Genomic DNA, 23,305 nt, shown 5'->3' with positions numbered 1-23,305 from the left:
ATTACCTTATGGGTGATGGTAAAAATAGACATAACTGACTTTAACTCTAAAAACATAATGGACGCGTGCACACATTTAAACAAAGACGGTATACATACTGTAAGTGTGAGCTAAAACTCAGCAGGAATCAGCGTATCAATGAAGATCTGAGATAGTGTGACAGGACACATCTAATGTAGCTAAAGAAGGTTAGCAGCAGAGCAACGTCAATAATACTTAACATTCTTCAAGACTGAACATTTAAACCCAGGCCGTCCCCACCCGTTCACATTTCTGTTGAGTTGTACATTTCAGGAGTGGGTCTACTGTGATGACACTAATCAATCTAGGCTTGATATCTGAATTTCTTTATGATGGGGCAACTTTTGCCTCAGCTGGAGCTCAACCGGATGATTATTGTTCCTCATAAAACCTGAGAGGGGGAGAAAACACTGTGCCAGGGTGACATCTGTGTTTTGGAAAGTAAATCATCAACACTGCTTGTCTGAACCTTCCCTCTGCCTGGTATTTTCAGTGTAGAGGCAGGCACAAGGTTGCGTAACAGTGGTTGTGTGTTGGTATGTCAGCAGTGAGACGTGCACAGGCATTAGTCGGTCTCCTAATTCATAATATTATCACCAATTACTCAGGGTGGGCGATATTGGTAGGCGATAGGGTATGTGTAGATTATTATCAACTGTCACTATATATCATATTATAGTACATTTTCTGGAAATTCAATTGAGAAACTGAATATAGACTGTTTTTGGTTCAAGGGGTACCCCAGCAATTTACTACAGGAAGTTCAGTTTGCCGGTCACCAGCTGAATTACTCAGCTTGTGAATAAAAACAGCTGTATAATGTCTTCTGTAGCTCTGGAGAGGTCTTTCCAAAGACTAAGAAAATATCCCAGGTATGTCATGAATGATGTCATTAGGGTTATCTCTGCTTGGGCTAGAGACATTTTTCACAAAAAAGCCTGCATTACAAACTAGAGGTGTGGGGATTAAGAGATAAAAAGCATCAAATGAATTGAGCTGCAATGAGTTTTAATGAGCTGCATTATGGGAATTGTTGGACTTTTGTTTTTTGGAGCTTAACCCATACTAGAGACTAAGAGTCTTGTCCTTTGCTCCTTCAGTTTTGGTCTTTTTTGAGTGCAGTGCTAAATCATTGGAATACCCCTTCACTCCAGTAAATGAAATACCTTAACAACAATCTTAACAATCAAGGTATTTCATCACATTGATACAAAAATCCTGTAAATCTGCCTGCAATAGTGTAGTAAAATTAGAGATACCAAGGGGATAGCTACCTGCGTAGAAAGGGTATCGATAAATTGACAAATTTCTATCCCCGTTGTACATCGTTCTGTATCTCCCAACCCAACTACTATCTTGATATTGTTTAGAGTGGGGATGCTCCTTTGTACGTAAAATGCCCGATGAAACAGATAACACGAGGCCTCAGCATCTCACTGTAAATCATAGTTGGAACATGATGAAAAGATAAAAAGACAGAATTGCCGCTTAGAGTTCGAATAACAGCAAAGTCATTTGGCTGTGTAAGAGCATTAAGTGCTATTAAATGATCAACCCCATCCTGAATTAGGCTTCAAAGTCATTTGACGACAGATGCTAGTGGTCTCCATCAGAGTTTACTGTGGCATCTGGCAGTATTGTATGAGTACAGAAAGCTAGCCATCAGTGAATTCAGTGATAACTTGTAATGTCTCCCCATCAATGTCAAATACCAATAGAAAAGAAAGTGTCCCATTTTATCATATTGTTTCATGGTAGAAATCTTGAAGAAGCCTCCTTTGACAGTTTTGACAGTCTCTCCTGTTCCCTCCTTCACGCTAAGAGACAGAGCAAGGCCCCGGAGTCGTGACTACGTGGTCGACGTTAATTTTCTGCTTTCAGGACATACAATAGTATGGACACAGAGAGGTGCAGAAAAAACGTTTATCCTCGTCTTTTGATGTACTTCCAGTCACGGCTCGGTTCACAGAGCCTTTTTCTGGCACTGTATCTGTCTGGTAATTGACATGTAATTTGCTTATTTACAGCTCTGCATGGTTAGCCTTTTAGCCACAACCACAGTGCTCTTTCGTGGCCCGGTGTCTGTGCTGTTTGCGTAAGAATTAGTGTAAGACAAGGTGACAAAGAAAACAGATCCCTGATGGCAAAAACAAAAAAAAATCTGATCCAGATTCAAAAACAGTATATTTTCCCCTTTATATACACCATCACCATACTTCTTCCCCTGTTAAAATATCTGTCCATTCACAAGCACCAGTTCCATTGAAACAGTATTCCTTGTACTGCAGTTACCATTGGTTGTGTCAGTCAAGATGCTGGTTACAATGATCTTATGAAGGTAATATTGAAGTGGATGATTTTCTGGCCCTTCGGAGCGGATTGTTGTAGATGAAAGTGGAACAAGAAGGACGTGGGAAGCTAAGGATCATCTTCTGAGTGATCAACCTTTTAAATCCCAGCCTAGCCAGGCCAATAATCTGGCCAATGCTTTCCACCAGGTACTTGCTGATATCACAGCTTTCCATAAAACTGCAGTGACATTTACTTTCCTTTCTCTGTACTGCAACACTGACTGCCATTATCCGCGCACACACAGTCCTCCAGCACAAGGTCAATTGAGAGGCAGCAAGCTTATCTGTCGCTGTTTTTAACTCATGAATTAATGCATGGATGTTATTGGTGTGTCAAGGCTGCAGGCATGTTAACATGTTTTAGGTTATGTTTTAGGTTTTAGGTTACTTGTGCAGCAACATGTAAAAGTAAAGGAAGCGTGTGGGCAAGCATGCAAGCCACATCTGGGATCTTCAGCATGACTGTGGGTTTGCTGGTAAGTCACGACACAACTCCATGTGCACGTGCCATTGAATTGCACACAAGCAATGGTACATTTATCTCAGTGGTAATGTGCTAAAAGGACTTTAATTGATGGGTGTAGAAAGAAAACCATGTAAGGTCATGGCGATAATCCTCTCTTTGGGCTAACCTTAGTTTATTTCTCCTCTGAGTTCTTTCTCTGATTAAACATCTCACTTCTTTTATTGTGTTGTTTTGGTGCTGTTCTAATACTTAACATGGCAGGACGGTGTGCTGCAGAATAGAACCTACCACAAAGAGAAGTGTCTACTTGCTTTTATGGCCAAAACAGGAGCTAAAAGTGATGGTTTTATCATCAAGTGAGGCTGTCAGTGACTGTTATTGTAATCCTGTCAAGAAAAGACAGAACCTTAGAATAAGACTAAAAGACTTGCAATCAGACATAACAGAGAGACGTGTTCAGAGAGAGTGCAAGGAGACCCCAGGTTGAGAACTACTGCATGAAAACGAGAGGGCTGTTTAACATCCATTCTTCATTACCCCTTTCCCTCTATTCATCCCTCCATTGTGCTACAGGTTGGTCACTACACTACAGTGTTCCTCTGTCTGTAAGGAGGGGGCGGCAACACATTGCCAGCTTTCATAGCAGCCTCGGACAAGTACTCCTGGTTTTCCGCCACAGCGGGGCGAATGCGTCCATTCTGCCGATAGAAGAAGCGTGTGCTGCAGTCCTGCAGGTACTCGGGGTTGTGCAGTGAGGACTTCGGGGGTAGACTGTGCTGCCAGTATTCAGGATTGTCAAAAGTAGCCTTCTTGCCCTTCTTATCGAACATGATTGTGCTGCTGGTGATGCCTGAGTGCAAAGCGTGTCCTGAATGCCCCGAATGCATGGTATGTGATGGATACGATGGGTGAGGGAGGTGGCCAGGGGGAAATACGTATCCAGTGGAGGAGACCGTGTGGCTTGATGTTGATGGGTTGACTGTCTGCGATACTGATTGGGCAGCAGAGGACCCAGGGCCAGAGATGGAGATTGCGCCAGCCAATCCGTTCTTGTCTCCAGGGTTGAGGAAGGTATTCAAGTACAGTGGCTCGTTGATATACTCGTCCTCCCCGTGGGTGGATTGGCTCTTGGGGGGAGCGGCAGCTCCAGCCATGTGCAGGGTGTGGCAACCCGCTCCATCCATCACTGCATGGGCGTCGCCATTCCTACGACGTGTGACGAAGGGGTTTTCCTCCACTGGGTTGAGATAGTCTAGGAAAAAACAGGGGATCATAAGATTAGCTAACATATTTTCATCTCTTCTGAAACTGTTGCTATTGTAGCCACTAAAAAGTCATATACATGCGTACAATAGTCTGCATGAGTTCTCAAAACTTTCAATGTAACCTGAGTTGTTCTTGTCTCTCATGGCAGTCATGTAGCCATCCTGGTCCTTGTCTCCTTTTGCTCCTCGTTCTGCTAAAAGAACGGTGGGATCGGCACTGTAACGCTGTCCACTGTTGTCCTCCCCTCCACCTTGGGAAGCAAAAATACAGGAAGGATAAAAGAAAGGAATTAAAAATATGCTACTTTAGAAACCGTATCTCCATGAAAAAAAATGCCAAAGGCTTCATCAGATATTGCTTTACACACGGCAGTTTTCCCAAAAATTGTGTCAATAAGACTACCTGAAGATTAAGGCTGTAAGAAGAAACTTCAACATGCTAACTTTAGTCAAATGTCATTAAGGCACAATGCATTCAAACTATAAGCTATCCATTTAATGTGTGAAAAACATTTTTGAAAGCTAATTGAACTGATGTCTTAGTTTCGTAGTCCCTGTTACTCTTGCAATATCTATCAGTCTCACACTGTCTTCTGCTCACCTGCTGATTTCACCTGCTGAGACCCCCCCCCCCCCCCCCCCACACACACACACACACGTAGTGAAGAGATTGCTATTCTCCTCAGTTTCTCCAACTTTTAGAAAACAATTTGCTTTACCTTGTCCCGCAGTGAGAGCTGAACCAGGTACAATGGTACGTGACCTCGGGGAGGCCTGCTTCCTCAGGGTTCCATTGCAGCGAGGGTCGTCCTGGTTGCCACGGCCAAATCCTCCACCAATCTGCCCACCTGAGGACAGGTCCTGTGGTGGGAGGCAGCCTCCAGACACAGATGGAACAGAGACCACTCTGGGGAGGTTGGTCAGCATGTCCTCCATGCTGAAACTGGGGTCCTGGTAACCATACTGGTTCTGGTAGAAGGAGACGAGGGAGAGGGTTAAAGCAGGTAGTTTACGTACAACATATAAAAAACAAACATATATAATACACAACAATGAAACTTGACAAGTACTTTGTATTTGTGCTTTAAATCCCAAAAAATAGTTCTTTGAACCATTGTTCATCTGTAACATTTAAATGTGACAGGCAGGGGAGGCAGCAGTGCCAAACATTGATATGGCAGCATGACTGCCAAGGACAATTTAATTAAAAGGATTTTAATTAAAAGGCTCCATGCAGCAGAGTCTTAAAGTAGCCATATCAGCCCTGCCCTGCTGTGAGCATTTGTGTCTTCACAAATACTCACAACAAAAAGGGAATTTTTAGAACCTCACTACGTGATTTATTCTGATTTATCTTTTATCCCAGGAATCCAACAAGACGTTTTCTGTTTCACATCCCACCGCTTACTCTCTATTGCATGCATCTCTGAGCAGTCTGTAATGATACTAATGAGATATAAAAGATTGACTTTTTCCCCTGTTGCACTTACGTTTCATGCAAGTTGAGAGAATTACAAAGGGTTGAGTTCATGGATTTCTGGACTGGCGATGAAGGTGCAGGTTCAAATCAAACTTCTAAACAAGAGTTTTTAAAGTCATTTATTTATCAGGTTGTCCCAATTATTCATGACTTTTGGCATCCTGTATATACCACAAGAAAGTGGTGCCTCAGGCCTGTACGAAGAGTTAGATCCTAATAGCCTTCAAAATCTTTTGAAGCCCATCATGGAACTCAATTAATAAATTGTGGAAACGGTAAACTTTGGGAAAGTGAAACATCACACTTAAATATTTTAAAGACTCAAATAAAATGTCCCATTCAAATAATGCTGCCGTTTTTTTGCACTGTTAGCATCATTAGCTGCGAGCCATCAGCTCAGCCGTCTCCATATTGAGAACTGTGTGGAGACCCAGCCCAGTATCACGGCAGTTAGTGAAACAGTCGCAAAATACAATCTATTCATTTCATGTACGGGGACACAAATTTTCCATTCGATTTTTGTGTTGTTAAGCACATAAACAAAGCCAGTGGAAAGTCAATTAGGATCCCTTTTTTTCGTGTTGGACACCCAAATTAAATGCATCCACATGACTATGCAACAGTCAGAGCTAGTGCAAAAGTATTATTGAGAAAGACCACTTATGGTGATCGGGAGGGGAGATGGATGGGTCTCACACACACACACAGGACTTTTTAACCATGTGTGTGTTTGTGAGTGAATTAAGGAAAAGCACTTCCAGCTATGCTGTGCAACCATGCCAGTGAAGATTATATTTATGTGTAAATATTGCATTTAGTTAGCGACAGTAATTGAGTTCATTACAATCATCTACATGATTTATGTGGATGAGTGTAGCCCTATGTGAAATTAATCAAATCAATTCAGTATCAGCCCCAAATAAATAAGACCAAAAACAGTGAAGGCTATCTCTACAAATATTTTGCGAATGAATAATCTGTCACCCCCTGAAATGCACCAAACAGAGTTGGAAAAGGAGTCGTGTCTCTCATTGGCATTCGGAAGGCGGTTTTATGCTGACAAACACAGGGGGATATTGGAATCCAAAATGGCTGAGTTGCCTGGCTGTGTGACTGGTTTTGTGATAGATTTAAGTCCAAAGATAGACGGTGAACAGTTGAAATCTGGCTCCACACCCCAATTTTGAAGAATGCCATTACCATAGTTTCACAATGGAGCAAGACCAAATAAAACAGACTGAGAAAGAAAGAGGGAGATGATAGTGAAACTGAGAAAGCTGTGTGAGACGATTTGAAGTTGTCAATCTTTTGTGCTTGAACAGGAGAGTCCTGCAGTGCACGCTGAGAAAAATTCATTCCCACATCACTTTAGAGCATCTAAATGAGCTGAATGAATGCTTTGACTTCAATCTTGTCTCATTTTCCATCATAGAAAAAGCCATTCAACCTGCTGCTATACACTCCAAAATAAATCGTAGCAAGGAAGAGTTCATGTAAAATAAAAAGATGAACAGCTTAATTCTAGCTTATTCTACAAGGAAAAATAAACAAACCAAGTATTACGTTGAATAATAAATAATACAAGGGCTGACTGTAGAATATAGGAGAGAAAGCCTGTATGTATTGACTCACAGTTTGTTTTGATTATATGTTTCATCATGCTGGGGCGAGTTCAGTTGTGAAAAAAACATTGCTGATATGCACTGAGTTATCACCTAAAACATTACTGGACATTAGCAATACCAAAGTAACATGGACGTTTTGGGACCTACACCATCATGGTTTTTGTTATTGGTAAACAACCAAGCAGGACAAGTCACCCTTATTTTATCCTTTAATAATAACCTTCCAGTTAAATGGAAATTGGAAATGAGTGTGTCACAGCATATCTGCTGTATTGAAGGCTAATCAAATCTCATTTTGATGGTTTAAAAATGAACTGACAAGGCCATCACACTATAGAGAAAAAGGACCATGTTGGCATACATGACACTCAAGTTTCTGCGAGCTGATTCAAGGACATATAAAACAAGGCTTGCCTAGTTTGTTAGAGAGGTTTCTTACAGAAGTCCTAATTGTTTCGTTTGGTTCACATTATTTAGTTTTTGACTGTTTGAGAAGTAGATTTTATCCTTTCTGTGATTCAAGACATTAGAACCTTCCACCACCAGAAGGCTTAAGTATAAGAAATAAGTCAAAGATATAGCTGAGGAAATTAACAGGCCTCTAGTGAACTGTTGCAATCAGCCAATGATATCCCCAGAAGCCTTTTTTTCAGATGGTATTGAAATGTTCCATTAATTCCATTGAGTTTTTTAAAATTATTTTTCAGAACAATAATGCTTTAGGAAGAGATCTTCTATTGGCCAGAATGAATGGGAGGAATCATTACAGCGATACATTATTAAGGTATTTGGAGATTCTTAAAGGAGAATACCTTGCTGGAGTCCATGTGTGTGCGGGGAGTGTATGCCAGTGGTGGAATGTTGAAGGAGTGAGGCACCAGGTACTCTTCAGCATCCATCAGGTCTTCCAGCTCCTCCTCATCCAGGAGGCTCTGGTAGAACTTGCTGTCGTTGGGACTAGGCAACTTCATGCGGTCGTCACCCTGAGTACAGTTGTGTGTGGATGCACAGCATGTACGTGTTCAGTCATTTGTATTAGTATTTCAGGATTAAAGAAATAATGCAACTAATCCGGTTTTAATTGTATAAACTTTAAGGCCTTTCACATCCCAATTGAAATAATATATATTTATAAATAATCCCCATTCCTATTTTATTATTCTGATTTATTTTGAGTTATTTTGAAAATATCAGAATAACAAGTAGTTCACGCATGCAAAAGCAAAGTGGTTAATACAACTTGAAGAGACATAGATGCTTGAGTTATATTCTTATTAAAAAGATTAAAAGGAAGATTTGTGTCATTGTTATTTGACTCTTGCTTATGATATAGGATTAGCATCACTGCATTTGTTTAATAATGTTTAGCTATAACACACAAGTAATGTGATGAATACTCTCCCAAAGGAATAGGGTGAGTAAAATGTATATATAAAGTATATACATATAATTACCTAAAGTCTATATAAATTGGCAAAATATAGGAAAATTACACAAAACCAAGCAAAATGGAAGACTGCCAGCTTTCACTTTGAAGATAGCTCAACTATGCTTGTTTTTAGACAAATAAAAAAAAGACATGTCATGTAATCCAGATCTCGTAGCATGTCACCAAGCTTTACCTACCTGGATGACCAAGTATCTTTGGGGATCTCGAGCCATCCGAGTGAACTCTGCAGCCAGCTCCTTGAACTTGGGCCGACTGTCTGCATCAATCATCCAGCCTGAAAAATGTGTTAGTGTTAGTTTCTGATCAATATGAAGTTCTAAATACACATTTGATATTTAAACCTATGGATGTTTTATATTTTTTACCAACAGGCCTTTACTTTAAATTTGACCCTTTTAACATCCTAACATTTCCCCCCACTAGGTTATTTTCTGAGGTAAGCACAAGCCTCATCTACACATGATGCAAACACTGATGATATAATTACCCACTTCTGAAGGTCTCAAAAGATTTTTCAAGATATAAAAGTTTATTATTTAATCCATAATGAACAATCACACATTTCTTTCATGAAATTATTTTGATTGTAATGATTTCTTTCCAATCTAAAGATAAATACTGTTTCATTAGGAATGGCCATATGGCGTAATGTGCTCTTTTGCCAAGTTCTCTGTGAACACATGAGTATGATGCCAAAGCAATCATGTGATCTGGCCCTGAGTAAGGCCTGTCTAGGTATCCAGGGAAATAAGAGAAAGAGATCGAAAGACAGAGAGGTGTGGCTTTACACACACGTATACACATACAGCTATAAAAGATTGCACATGTAAAAAATATTATCTTGTATCTTGGTACCTAGTTTAACATCAGTAAAGCTCCTGCACATCAGGAAGAGCATTTCCCCAACATGTGCGCGATGCAACATGCGTCTGAGTATTTGGGTCAATGTGCTCTGTGCATGTATGTTGGTCCAAAAAGAAAGGCAGATAACAGGCAGGTGACCGTGACCTCTTCCTGCTGTGGGAATGTATCTGGTTGCCAGGTTGGCGCAGGTTCAGGTTGTCAGTAAGAGCCAAGGTGACAGTGAGGGTCAGAGGCTGCAGCTTGGAGCCTACAGGACAAGGCCAGGGTAGCGCTGGCACCGAGCCTTTGTCCTGGTAGCATGTGGCCAGAGGTTACAACGCCACCTGTGACCCCAGTGCCTGACAGCATGACAGCAGTGACCAACCAACATGTTAACGGTAGCGGGTCAATGCCAGGTAGAAAACATAATTCCTACTGTAAGTTATCTTCTACCAAAGTTATTTTGAAGGATTTCCCACTACCATCAGAAAGGTTTTTCATCGGTTACACTGACAATAGAAAAGATAAAATGTAAAATAATATTAGAGTAGCAATATTTCAGCTTTAAAAATGTCATCGTTGACACCACCACAGCTTGTACAAAACAGCTGTTTTGGAATTTTGAAAATCACTCACTCACTCACTAAAACCGTAAATCCATCTTTTTTTTTTACTTGTTTGAAGCAGTGGATAGAAACAAAAACTGGAAAGCATGTGCAAGACACTCCTATACAGAGGCTTTTCAATACATATCTTTTTGTAGCTTATAATGTCAAATAATAGTTGAGACTGTCGGAAAGATGCTTCTTTTGAAGCTCTGGTTTGTGGTGGTGTTTTATTTGATTATGTTATGTTGTAAGGACTTTAAAGTATTATGCCCACCCATCTACTTACATTTGACCATGACCATGTAGACGTCGATGGTGCAAATGGGAGGCTGAGGAAGACGCTCTCCTTTCTCGAGCAGGTCTGGGATATCTCTGGTGGAAATCCCATCGTACGGCTTCCCACCAAAAGTCATCACCTCCCAGATGGTTACCCCTAGAGAAAGAAGAAGAAAAACAGAAGAAGATATGATGTAATTATAAGAGAATAAAAGAGGAGAGCTCAGTAATGTAGAGCAGGAAGAGAAAGGATTTTCACAGGGAAAAGGACAAGTGAAGAACAGAGAAGTAGAATCGAAAGGAGATGCAGTGAGGGAGTAGAAGGGTAAAGATTAAAGAGTTAAGAAGAGAGGGTTATACAGCGAGAGCAGAGAAGAGACAAGTAACGAGATAGGAAGAGAAAGAAGTGAAAATAGTTGAAAAGAGAAACGGGAGATAGACCAGAAAATGCAATAAAGAAAAATGAAGACGGGAAGACGTAAAGAAGAAAGAGGAAAAGCAAAGATGTGAGAGAGCAGAGGCGATCAGAGGGGATAGGATGAAGAGACAGGGGAGAGAAAATGACAAAACAAAGGGGAAAGAAGAGAGGACAAGATAAGAGAACACAAGTCAACGGAGGACAGAAGATGACTGCAGGAGAGCAACTAATCAGAGTCTGGAAAGTCATCAGTCAATCTGAACTTTCAGAACTCCTCAGCCTTAATCATGTAAGTGTTAATGAGCTAATGAGTGGTAAGCAGAGTGAATGCACACTAGTATAATAGCCCCCGGTCATAGCGGAACACTGGGGACATAAACGGTACCGATACTTTTAATCAAACACACATTCTCTTTGACACGACCATCTTGCATTTTTTTTTTTAAATCATTGTGAAATGACTTTAAGAGTCATTGGTGACTTGAACCGGGAATTTTTTATTTGAAATAAAGCAATACAAATCTCATGAGACTGAAGGATAATGGAGAAGGTTGGTCTCTAGATTTACAAAGATTTAAAGGAATAAATCATTCACTTTGCATATATATTAGTATCAAATCAACACTCTTCACTTGTTCATCAGCAGTGCTACAATGGCAAAACCCGCTGTAGCTGCCTTAGATCTATAAATAACCCGCCTGTTAAGGAAGCAGTCTGGAGTTTATTGTACATGTAATGCACAGCATATGCCTCACAAGATTAACTTGCATCCATAATCTACAGCATTCCTGACATCTTATTTTTAATATTTACTTCTGCCTATTACTAATAAGTCTTGTGTTTGTTTTTGTGGTTTCCGTTGCGCCTCTCTGTCTAGACGATTGGCAACCCTGTCACTCAGTGGACCCTGGGGATGCTAATCTCAGTGAAGGCTCTCCCTTGTTCTGACCCTACAGTGGTCGAATTAACTCCACACTGAAGTCAGGAGAGCAGAGTTACTGCCCGTCTTCTGCCGCAGGCTGAAAGCCCACCTTTTAACACTTTACTGCATTCACCCACACACCACTTATTTCATTGCATTTCCTTTAAAAAAAAAACAACAACTTAAGGAAAGTGAAGTCTATTTATCTATAGAAAACATTGAAGAATTGACTAAATTGCTTTTCACAACATTTAAAATACAATAAATCTAAATCTAAATCTAATAACTAAAATGGTAAATAACCATAACACACACAATTACAGCAACTATAATAATGAATTAAGACAATATTAATAATTAAAGCAACTCTCATTAAGCTTGAGAACATTTTGGGCTATCCAGCATTTGACATCCATTATAACACTTGTGCTTTAGCACTGAACAAAATATTATCTATTTATTTAGAAGGCGTGCACTGACACAATTTTTGTGCATATAGGTTTCTTGAAAATAATGTATTTTAATGTCACGTTAAAAGGAAAATCACTGAAGAATAAATCAGATCTGTCTCTTATATGAAAACATTGTGGCTCTAATGGTTCGTCTAAAAACAAAAAGATTTGAAGCTTACCGTAACTCCAAACGTCACTCTGATGAGTAAACTTCCGGTAATGGATACACTCCAGTGCCATCCATTTGATGGGCATCTGCCAGGTAGAAGCATAGCATGTCAGTATGTAAACCATGTTTGGGAGAAGAGAGATATGTGAGAATGAAGGAAAACCAGGTTTGATGAAACAGAAGACAACCATACACATTGCACAGAAGCCAGCCTGATCTCACAGATATAGATGAAATAACCATGGCCTCTTAACTGCACCGGGGAAAAAATGACATTGCGGCACCACAGAAACAATGGCAATTGAAAGTCAATTAGGATTCTTTGTCAAGGTGGACACACACACATTCCCAAGTTCAACAGCAATACATTTTAAGAGGTTGAGGTGGATGGAGGGGTCAAACATGGGACCTTCACCTAGGAGACTGGTGTCCATGTCCCAAGTGAACCCAAAAGTCAAAGTTTAATTATTTAAAAATGATGTAGATTACGTAAGTAAAGAAAGAAACATACTTATTTATACTTATATGGAGCTTTTTTCCTGTCTTTATAATAAATGTTTTTTTTTCAATTTGAGAGCATGAATCATTGATTTCCCTTTCAGATGTTGTAATGCTTTCCCTCAACACCCTGTCCTCACATCCAAATAGCTCTTCCTTGTACCGTATTTTCCGCACTATAAAGCGCACCAGATTATAAGGCGCACCTTCAATGAATGGCCTATTTTAGAACTGTTTTTATATATAGGGCGCACCGGATTATAAGGCGCATAGAATAGAATAGCGTCGTAAGCGTGTCTCTTGAAAGGTGCCATTTTGGGGTCTTTATACACACAAGTGGTGTTGGACTAGGAGTAAGCACAGTACCGGTGTTTACCGCGGTGCGGCTTTGTAGTTTACCAGTCGTACTGAAACATTTTGACAGAGCGCCGTGTACAACCAGTATGGATCAACCAATTAACCAATTGATCCATATATAAGGCGCTCCGGATTACAAGGCGCACTGTCGTTTTTTGAGAAAATTAAAGGCTTTTAAGTGCGCCTTATAGTGCGGAAAATACGGTACTTGGATTTGCTTTGCTTCTGCTGAAACTTCATGCTTGCATGCAGATACACCATCGCTTTCACAGATTTCCTGGGCTCTCGCTTCAGCCCGACTCTTCACACTTAGGCTGCTTCTGTGTGGTAGGGAATCATCTGCTCTCAGATTTCTTTTCTGCTCTTGGATTTTCTGTGCAACAACCCTGTCAAAATTCCCCAACCAATAGAATGCTAGGTGTAGTGTCGACCAATGAAATGACCCTTGTCTTGTGTGCGTTAGCTTTATTAGAGCAACACTATTTTGAGTGCAATCATACAGTTTGAGCAGAAATCCAAGCGCATGAACAAAGAAAATCATGACAAAATGTGAAGTGGAATGAATGAGTCATGCTCTCAAATTGAAAGACAGCACTCTTGAATAAAGAAAGCTCACTAAGAGAGACGATATATACTGGAATTGTAATTCCTGTTTACATTTTGACCAGTTTGTTGCTGTAGTAAAAAGGTTTGCAGTTGAATTGTAATTCAAGTTAATTTGACTAAGTTGCTGGTGTACAATATATTATTTTAATAGTAAATATATATCTCTGTATTTATTTGCTACATTTAGTTTTACCATGAAAGGAAAAGCAATGTTTAAGTCAAGCCTGCTGTACAGCGTACTACTTAAACACTGATATCGGATTGGTACTCAGTACTGGCAAAGCTCGGGTATCTGTATCAGTATTTGGACTGAAAAAGCTGGATCGGTACTTCCCTAGTGATATTGGAGTGTTTAAATATAATTAACTTGACAATAGTATTTTATTTGCTTCATACAAATACCAATTCTCTAATACAAATACTATTCACATTTTCTAATTTAATTTTAATCATACTTATTACCAACTGTTTCCGTGGGAGTGTGTGTGTGTTTATATTCAGCTTAGCCTCTGAATCAACTGAACTCTCTCTCTCGTCCACTCAACTCTCTGAAAGAAAAAGCGCATTTCCTAATATTTCAAACTATGTCTATGAGCTTTTTCTAAATATATTCATGAATAGAAATACAGCATATTTCCCACTTAAAACTGTTCTAATTATTTTAGAGGCTCATTATACCGCCCATAGTCTTGCACAGTACAGTGTGGGGTGTAAGATGTCAAATGTAGACAGGTTTTTTATTTTATTTGTTGAATTATTTGTCTGACAGTGTAAATAACATGTGTAAATAATGACAGTATTTACCTTTCCTCCATCAGCATTATACTCCTTCTCATTAACATCCAGCAGCCGCGCCAGACCAAAGTCGGTGATCTTGATGTGGTTGGGAGATTTGACCAGGACATTTCGGGCTGCCAGATCCCTGTGGACCAGCCTCCGCTCCTCCAGATACAACATCCCCTGCAACACACACACACACACACACACACACACACACACACACACACACAGACACACAGCAATTATTTTATATCAAGTTCATTTACCTAAAATGCACCTATCTGCAGTCATGAGTGTGCACTGGTATGCAAGAAAACATACACATGCAAGTCTGGCTCCTGTTCAACATCACCATGTGTCTTCATCATCATCGTCACTTCCATCATCAAGACCCCATTACAATTTCTATAATTATTTGTGTCATCACCATTATCACCACATTGTTATTTTTATGATTTTATTTTCCATTAATCAACAACTAGAATGTGGAAAAGTCCTCGGTATTGCCAAATGCTCGACAATGCAATAAAAGCAGCATCAACCCAGAGGCAAAGACAGTAGTCTGACATTTTTAGATGTTCCGACCAAGTTTCCATTTGATAGAATTACACAATTCATTTCTAGGGGATCTTCAGGGAGAGAGTATATATCCCCCTCAAGTCCACTTGGAGCATCAAACATGGACTACAATTGAGACATTGAACTCACACACAGCCTTGGGACACACATATTTGCCAATAAGAGGGGCTGTTACTAACCTTTTCTTGGAAAATGTTAAAATAAAATGTACTCATGAAAAAAGTGTATTCTATTTGCAGCGTCAGTCTGTCTGTCTGTCAACCTTGTGTCAGCAGATATCAATGTCGAAAAATGTCAATAATGTCCTCAAGCTACAAAAGAACAGCTCTGTATAATTGTGTAACAGCTTTTCAGTTGCTGCATCTTGTGCTCCACATCTCGAGTTTACACTGCCTATTGTGCATCAATGCAAGTGTGGGGCCTGAGGAGAAAGAAAGATGGGACCTGAAGGGAAAGAGAGATGAGGGGAAAAAAAAAACGTTCAACTTTCAAATTGGACGAGCAATAACAGAAGCCACTTTGTTTGAAGTGGCAAGAGCACAGAAAAACATGGCCTTATTTGAAACTATAACAAATTGGATTTAGCTGGAGTGGCTGGAATGAAAGGAGGAGTGGATGGAGGAGAGAGGAGGAAGGCTGGGTAGAGGTGGGGTTGAGTGGCGACAGTCTAAGGAGGTGAGATTACATTGGTAAGGCTATAATCACACTGCCTCATTTGGCTCCCTCCCCGGAGAGAACATGTGGTTTCAGCACACACCTGCACACAAACCCACACGTACATGCAACTCGAATGGAGATACACCTGCATATGTAAGTGTGTGTGTGCATGAGTGTGTGTGCACGCATGTGCATGTGCGTGTGATGGTTAGGGTGGAAAGAACTTGACAGAGGAACTGAAAAAAGATCATACATGTTGAGCTGGTAGAAAAGAAAAAAGGCAAAAAAAAAAGAAAGTTCAGTCATGACACGACCTAAATGAAATCTTCAAATATTTTCTCACACACACACACACGCACACACACACACACGCACACACACACACACACACACACACACACACACAGTAAAATGAATACAAGCAAAGTCCTTTTGTGTGTTGTTGACTTTTTCTCACTGGATGTTTATGCCCTACATTAAATCCAGTGATCCCTTATATTCACACACAAAAGGCACAGCTACACCCCCTATTTGATACAATTATAATCTATTGACATGATTCAATTCATTATAGAATTACTTCCATAATTCCACAATTTCATTGCACAACCCTTGACGCGTCAAACTAAAAGTGCCACCAATGGTTTGTGGGATCAGAAAACGTGGGGAAGTGCACAGCCCTCTCTCACTGATACTGTATGATCGTCATTAACTGCAGTTTATGTTTGCTTGAATATTATCACTGGCCTCAAGCTCAATAAGCTCTCGTGTGCCAAATGTTAGCTAAGCTGCGAACCATTGTTGCCAACTTGGAAATATGTTAAACTGATACTAAATTTATGAACTTCTGGCAGCTTCATTTAAATGACTAATAAAAAATATATGTTCCAACAACAAGCGGGGGTTTGATTGCCAAAACATTTGGTGATAAATGTACAGTATGACTTGTGCAAATATATGTAGCAAATTCATATTTAGATTGGTTTATGACCTCTACTGCTGAAGACTTTTTGGGCAGCCGATTCCTAATCTACTAATGTTATGAGTGGCCGTTATAAGTCGTTATCCTTAAAAAACTGCTCCACTACTTTGTGAAAGTGAAACTTAATTTTGTGGACAGACAAAACACCTTTTGGTTTAGGCGACAAAAACTACTTTAATAAAAATATTGTGGTTTTGTTTGAAAAAATACGCTCGTTAGTTAACTTAGGTAACTTGGCGCTAGTGCTGTACGTACGTTACGTAACAAAAGTATGGTAAGTACTGAGTCGCCGTTTAGTTTCACACGGGACATGAAGCAGCAGTCTCTATAGCCCACGACCACCACCCCATGTGGACTCTGTTGCTCTTTGCGTCACCAGACTTTCCCCATTGCTCGTGTTATAATTATAATGGCCACTAGAGATTGACATAGTCTTGTATTCGAATCGGTGATCCACCATGTGACTTCATGATAACGGCCTTCTCTACCTACTAGTATTCGTAGCAGGCCCCTGCTAACTCACATTTGTGAAGCTGATATCCGCTGATAACCATTCAATCGGCTGGTAATATTCAAAGCGGATGATCTCCTGAGAAAATAGCTGACACAGCAATATTGTTGGCAGTAACAATGTTGTTGGTTGTGCTGCAGTGTGACCATATATCTACATTTTGGGAAAATAAACACTAATGTAGACAAAGAGGATGATGATCTCAAAACACACTGAGAGATGACGTGTGATTTTCGTTCTTCTCTGTGTGTTTTTCCTTCTATCCAGTGTTTTGTACAGCTCTTGCAAGCATGCGTTGCTCAGTGTAATACACAGAAAGGGAAGAACTGAAAAGGATAGAGGTTTGTTTTCTGAGTTCAACAGTTTCCAAATCATCAGAGTCTATGTGTGTGTGTGTATGTCATGGTATACATTTGCCAGGTTTCTGACAGATTGTTATTTGTACGTAAATCGCACTCGGTAATCTCCTCAATTTTCGAGACAATTAAGCAGAGGAGGGAGAATGGATGGCTTGGCAACCCGTGCATTTTAATTTGCCAGCACAATGAGATTGCGAGGGGGAGGTGATGGAAGTGTGCAGAGTGGGAAGTGGCTGCAGACGTGCGTGAGGAACAAACTTTTTTTTTTCTGTTTCTACTCGGTTGCTCTCATTTACTGCCCTCCCATGTGGACATGATGAGAACAACTCACTGCCAGTCATTTGTAATTGTAGCAAACCTCGATGCGACCGGCAGGGAGATGGCAGTTGTGGAAGTTGTATTTCAGGTACGCCTGCCACCAGAGAAAATCCACGGGCTTCAGACAGACTCTGTTATGATCGCACCTCCAGACACAGGCTGCTTTTCAATCAGTAGGGATCAGGCCCATGCCCTAAACCCTGCGCACGGAGATTTTACATAGGAAAGCAAGCCAAGGAAAGAACTAGTTTTTCTACATTTCACAGTCACATCAACATCATAATGTATTCTTTATGTGTTACTTTTGCATCTAGCTACAAAAAAAAAAAGCCTTCCCTGTAACCTTTAACAGCTCTGCATAACAATCTTTGCTATCCATGTTCCAGGCTACTGTCACTGCAGTGGTGTAGACATTACAGAGCTCTTTTAAATGTAAATAATGCGAGTAGAGTCATTCTGAAGTGGAAATAGTGGTGAAGGAAATCCGATTTGAACAAAAAGAATGGAAGATGAAAAGGGCCCAAGCAGTGCTACAGGTCCGTGTGCTGGATGCTTTACCACTCTCTCACCAGTCAGGGAAATTATGACTGTCAGGGAAGTATTCTGACCTCCCGTCATGGTTATTTATGCTTATTTCAAAGAGTCATGTGAACAAAAACCCGACTGGGGATTGTCCTCAGATGTGTTTTGTGAAGACATATTCTGGGGCTGGTGGCAAAGGGCTGGAGATTAAATCAATAGGAGAATAGCAAGAGGAGGTGGTTCCCATTTTTCACAGACTGGCACTTCCCACTGTTGTTTATTCTAGCAAGATAGATGCACACACACACACATAGTCGCACACAGAGGAAGCAGTCAACACACGCAGTCAGCACAGACACGTACAGGAATCTATAATCAAGTGATTCATTCTTATTCAATATTATTCATGAGTAAACACTTCTAATGAGATTGAACATCGTATAGAGGCTCTCTAAACCTCTTGTGTGTTCTCTTTCTTCAGTTAGGTGATCCGCCTCCTGTGTCGGTGTTGGAATGACGTCTTATAGGGATTTGTCCCCATAGTGACGCAAGAGGAATTTATTCCACGCTCTCACAGCACGCCACCATACCACAACCTATTAATACTTTTTATCACTTTAACTTGTTTTTTTTACCATTATCAAATCAAATTATGTCAAAAATTGCCATTTGTTTAGGTGTAGTGAAGTGTGTGGCAGTGGCATCAAGTAAGTGGTTTGACAGATATCTATTTAATACGGCTACAGCACTATTTGATGTCATTCATATTTAGTTGTATTATTTGTAATACATGGTTAAGATGAAAACAGTATGGGGCCTCTTAACTGTTTTGCAGGTATACATATTATAAAGCAATTCAGCAAAAAAGTAATTGGGTGCTAAGGTGGCGCTTGGCCCTTGGACGATATGGTTTAATTAAGCAATATGCAAAACTACAATACATTACCAAAAGCTACACCAAATCACAGTGAAATGTACTTTTATTTTTACTTAAAGGATGTCAGTTGTTGTGAGACACAGTGCGTCTCTCTTTTAAGTGCTCGACACCCGACTCTGTAGAAAACTGTAATTAGTATGAATGAGAGTAATGTTATTCTGAACACTGAAAGAGAGCATGACTCATTTGTGCTGATTATGTCTGTATAGTAAAGCCTCTTTGACTCATTTTAACTGGGATGCCAGTGTTTCTAGAGGGCACAGGATGTTTAGTGACTGTCTATCTTGTGACATTCATATTGTGAATAACGTTGCAGGTTTATTGGAGGTTTGTGACACCAGTGCAGCATCTGCTTGACGTTGCGCATGTTTAATGTATGGTTTTGGATATGAAAAGATCACAGTGGGCACGGGAGAAGGTGATTCACTGTTTAAGGGATGAGGTGAAACGAATCGGACCAATGTGGAGGAGGAACTGAGGGGGGAAGGGGGGTTGACGATAACACAATACTGATGAAAGCAGTAGGCTTTCATTTCATTTTGAGCTCCCATGTCAGAAATAATTTAGAAAACGACATTAGGGGGTGCTTGAATTTGATCAATTTGTCTGTCCTCAAACTGTGTTAGCAGCGTATGAGGGGAACCCCTGTCTATATACATTTACTCTCTCTGATGAATGCCTAATGCAGAATCCACTGCCGTACCTACAGTGACAAGGAGGGTTTGTCTCTCTTATATGAACAAATAGAGGAGATACAGTATGCAATCATCACTTGTAATTAATAATAAGATGGCAAAACAATTATTGTGCTGATTAAAAAAAAAAGGATAAAGAGATATGGATCCAGTGTCAAAAAGTGTCTGCAACAATCCAAGTGGTTTTCAGCCACTCTTAAAGAATTCAGGGATACTTTTGGTATATTGTTTGTTATGATGGAAGCACAACGCCAGTCCTTATCTTTACTCGCGTCCGAAGTCGAAATATTTGTGGCCTCGGACACCAAAATCAGAATACTGTGTGAAATTTGCTACAATTTCTCTTAACCTGCTGAAAAGGAAGAATTGCTGTTCTGTGCTCTTTGCACACGTAGCAAATATGATGGGTTGTTCAAAATGTCCTCACTCTGATGGTCTAAAATTAAAATTGGTCATCACAAAGATAGATATACAAGTGTGCGCACACACACACACAGAAGCACATTAGCGCGCCCAGACAATCCTCAATTGTGCGTAAAGCATTTATGGATGCCTCGGAGCCAGCAAGCTGGTCTGAATCGTCTTGGAGAGTGAAGTCTCTCTTTCCTCTCTATCGCTGCTATCTTCGGTTCAGCATTAATGAAAGGTGTTAGAGAAACAATGTACATGCCAGTTGAAGTCAAGTTATGGTATCTACTCACTCAATGACCTACTATATTAATTTCCTGACCTGTGCTCTTTTGGAAGCAGGGATATATGCTGAAATAATAAATTAGATTAATTAGTAAATGCACAGAAAAAAGGATCCGTTAAATCTTAAAGCTATAGGAAGCGCTTGGTGTTAAGTCCTAAAGGGATACAACAAACGCGCGCATGCAATCTTGTGAAAATAACAATTAGTACAAAACCAACCAATCCGTACATTATTTACTGAGAGTTTGCAATTTTGTCCAATTCCCACAATATTTAGGAAAAATGTGTAAATGCCAAATGCCACATTTTACTGGGAGTAATTATTGCGGGAGCAAACATTATACATTAACATTATACAACAGCCAATACTCAGGTAATTATCTTGGATAAAATGTAGTTCAAATTTGTTTCATATCCCTCGTAATGAGGTCTCTCGAAATGTCATTTCATTATATGAGCTACGTACGAAAAAAACTAAAACAAGCATCATTCATCCAAACCAGCTAAAGCAATCCAATAAAAAGGCATTGGCATTTATACGAAAAAAAACCCCATAGATCAAGCATAGTGACCTTAATCTCAACCTTTTTGAAATGTTCTCTCCAATTACGAAGATCTCTCGGGAACAACCTCTCCAACTAATACTGGCTAATACTGCATCTTTAGTGTTATGCAGTATGTCATCATGTTTTTAAATCAGGCAGACTAAAAGTATTGTCTGAAGTGTATCATTTTGTTATGTGGAATTGAAAAGGCTTATGACTTTATAAAAACATTATTTGAGCTCATTGGGCTGAATACATTTTTTTTTTACAAAGTCTCATGAGATGTTTACAGTGAATTTACAGGTTACAAACAAATCAATCAGAAGTGTGGGTACTATCCTGCACTTGTAAACTAAGCCCATTTGAAAAATGTAGTTTTTGTTTTAAGCACCCAGGTTAAAATCCATGACAATCAATTGTTTACTGTGAAGTTAGCGTTCAATGTGCATTATCACACCCTGAAAACATCATGAGAAGAAATGCTACTCTTACAACCTCATTGTCATTATACCTCAGATATTAGAATTATAGAATTAGAATTAGAAGTAAATTCACAGCAAAACCTAGTTTGAATTCAATATTGCAGATGCTGTTACCATCGTTTAGAGGTCACAGAAGACAGGGGGAATGGATGCTGCTACGATCCTGGAATAATCATGGACAACAGAGAAATGATTTGTGAAAAAATATCAAGTGACATGAGGCGCTTGAAAGAGGTTATTTTATTTCACAACATTGATATTCTAGATTGGAGATGAGGAAATGATTCTGAGGGAGAAGGGGAGTTGTGTTTTTGCTGAAGAGCTGTCAAGCAGCCATCACTCTAAATGGGATTCAACCTCTTTCCTGTAACTGTCACTGTGGCAGCTGTGCAGGGAAAGACCCCTCTTGGCCACGGCGGTTGATTTTTAAGTTAACAATTCTGCAGTCATAGAATTCATATTGTCTGCTTCCAGAGGAAGAGTCAAGTCCGTTCAGCTCATGAATGTGATTAGATGGTTCGGATGTGTACTTTTACTTGTGTAAGAAATCCTCAAAAGTATTTTATCCAGACCGTTGCTAATAAAACACATATTATCTTATTATTGTCTATTAGCCAGTTCTGGCACATCTTTTAGACACTGATGCATTTTGAGCTTTGAAGAGAGGACATTTCTTCTCTGTCGTACACATTAGGAATTCAAATTTTTGTTTTGAATAAGTAGAAATAATGAAACACATTTTTTCACCTTTCCTCTGAGAGCCTCCGTACATAAGGGATTGTTTTAATGAAAAGAGATAAAGGAAAACAACACCTAAACGAGAGGAAAACATCAATAGCCCTTTTACTTGACAATAAGCTCAGAGTTTAGCCGATGGTTCTAAAGCCCTTCATCCAGCTAGCTCTTATGAATGAATGTATGAAGAATACCCTTTGACCTCACCTCCCACAGGAGGAGAGACAGAGTGAAATGCTCAGGCAGAGAGAGGAATAAAGAACAATGGCACAGCAATAGCAATAAAAGTCATGTGCAGCTGCTTTAGGTGAGAATGTTGTGTAAAATGTAGCTTTTATGTTTGCTTAAATCACACTTTTCTGCTTCACAAAGGAATATCCAACATCTAAAGAATTCATAGTAATGCTTCTATATTGCATATGGATGGCAGTTATGGTCCTAGAAGGAGTAGAAATTTAAATACAATCATGTCAGCTGAAACTGAAATTTGCGCAGTATGTTAGTTAAGTTAGCAAGCACTTGTTTGCATCTACATACGTTTGGCTTCAAGGGAATTAGAATGCCGTTTAGATTACTTTCCTTCACTAAAAGGGGGATAAGAGGAAACAATGCTAGCACACTGTGTGCTTTAGGGATATACAGATTTAATATTGTTTCAGCTGACAGTTAGAAACAGTTTATTACAGTTTTCACGTTTGGGTGA

At 39.8% G+C, this 23,305-nt stretch overlaps 1 protein-coding gene across 1 annotated transcript in view; it reads right to left on the bottom strand.

Annotated features, from left to right (window-relative positions):
- Nucleotides 1-3,419: 3,419 nt before the first annotated feature.
- The window catches only part of erbb4b (erb-b2 receptor tyrosine kinase 4b), a 259,023-nt gene continuing 239,137 nt past the window's right edge, over nt 3,420-23,305 (bottom strand). Inside the window, exons 21-28 of the mRNA XM_076108782.1 lie at nt 14,612-14,767; nt 12,357-12,432; nt 10,396-10,542; nt 8,835-8,932; nt 8,021-8,191; nt 4,823-5,072; nt 4,226-4,354; nt 3,420-4,075 (exon numbers count right to left, since the gene is read on the bottom strand). Of these exons, the coding sequence (XP_075964897.1) occupies nt 3,420-4,075; nt 4,226-4,354; nt 4,823-5,072; nt 8,021-8,191; nt 8,835-8,932; nt 10,396-10,542; nt 12,357-12,432; nt 14,612-14,767 (1,683 nt within the window). The remainder of the gene's footprint in view (nt 4,076-4,225; nt 4,355-4,822; nt 5,073-8,020; nt 8,192-8,834; nt 8,933-10,395; nt 10,543-12,356; nt 12,433-14,611; nt 14,768-23,305) is intronic.

Source organism: Anarhichas minor, unplaced genomic scaffold (genome assembly GCF_050575085.1).
Source record: "Anarhichas minor isolate MPS153535 unplaced genomic scaffold, ASM5057508v1 ptg000004l, whole genome shotgun sequence".
NCBI lineage: Eukaryota > Metazoa > Chordata > Actinopteri > Perciformes > Anarhichadidae > Anarhichas > Anarhichas minor.
This window is presented reverse-complemented; position numbering and strand designations above follow the sequence as displayed.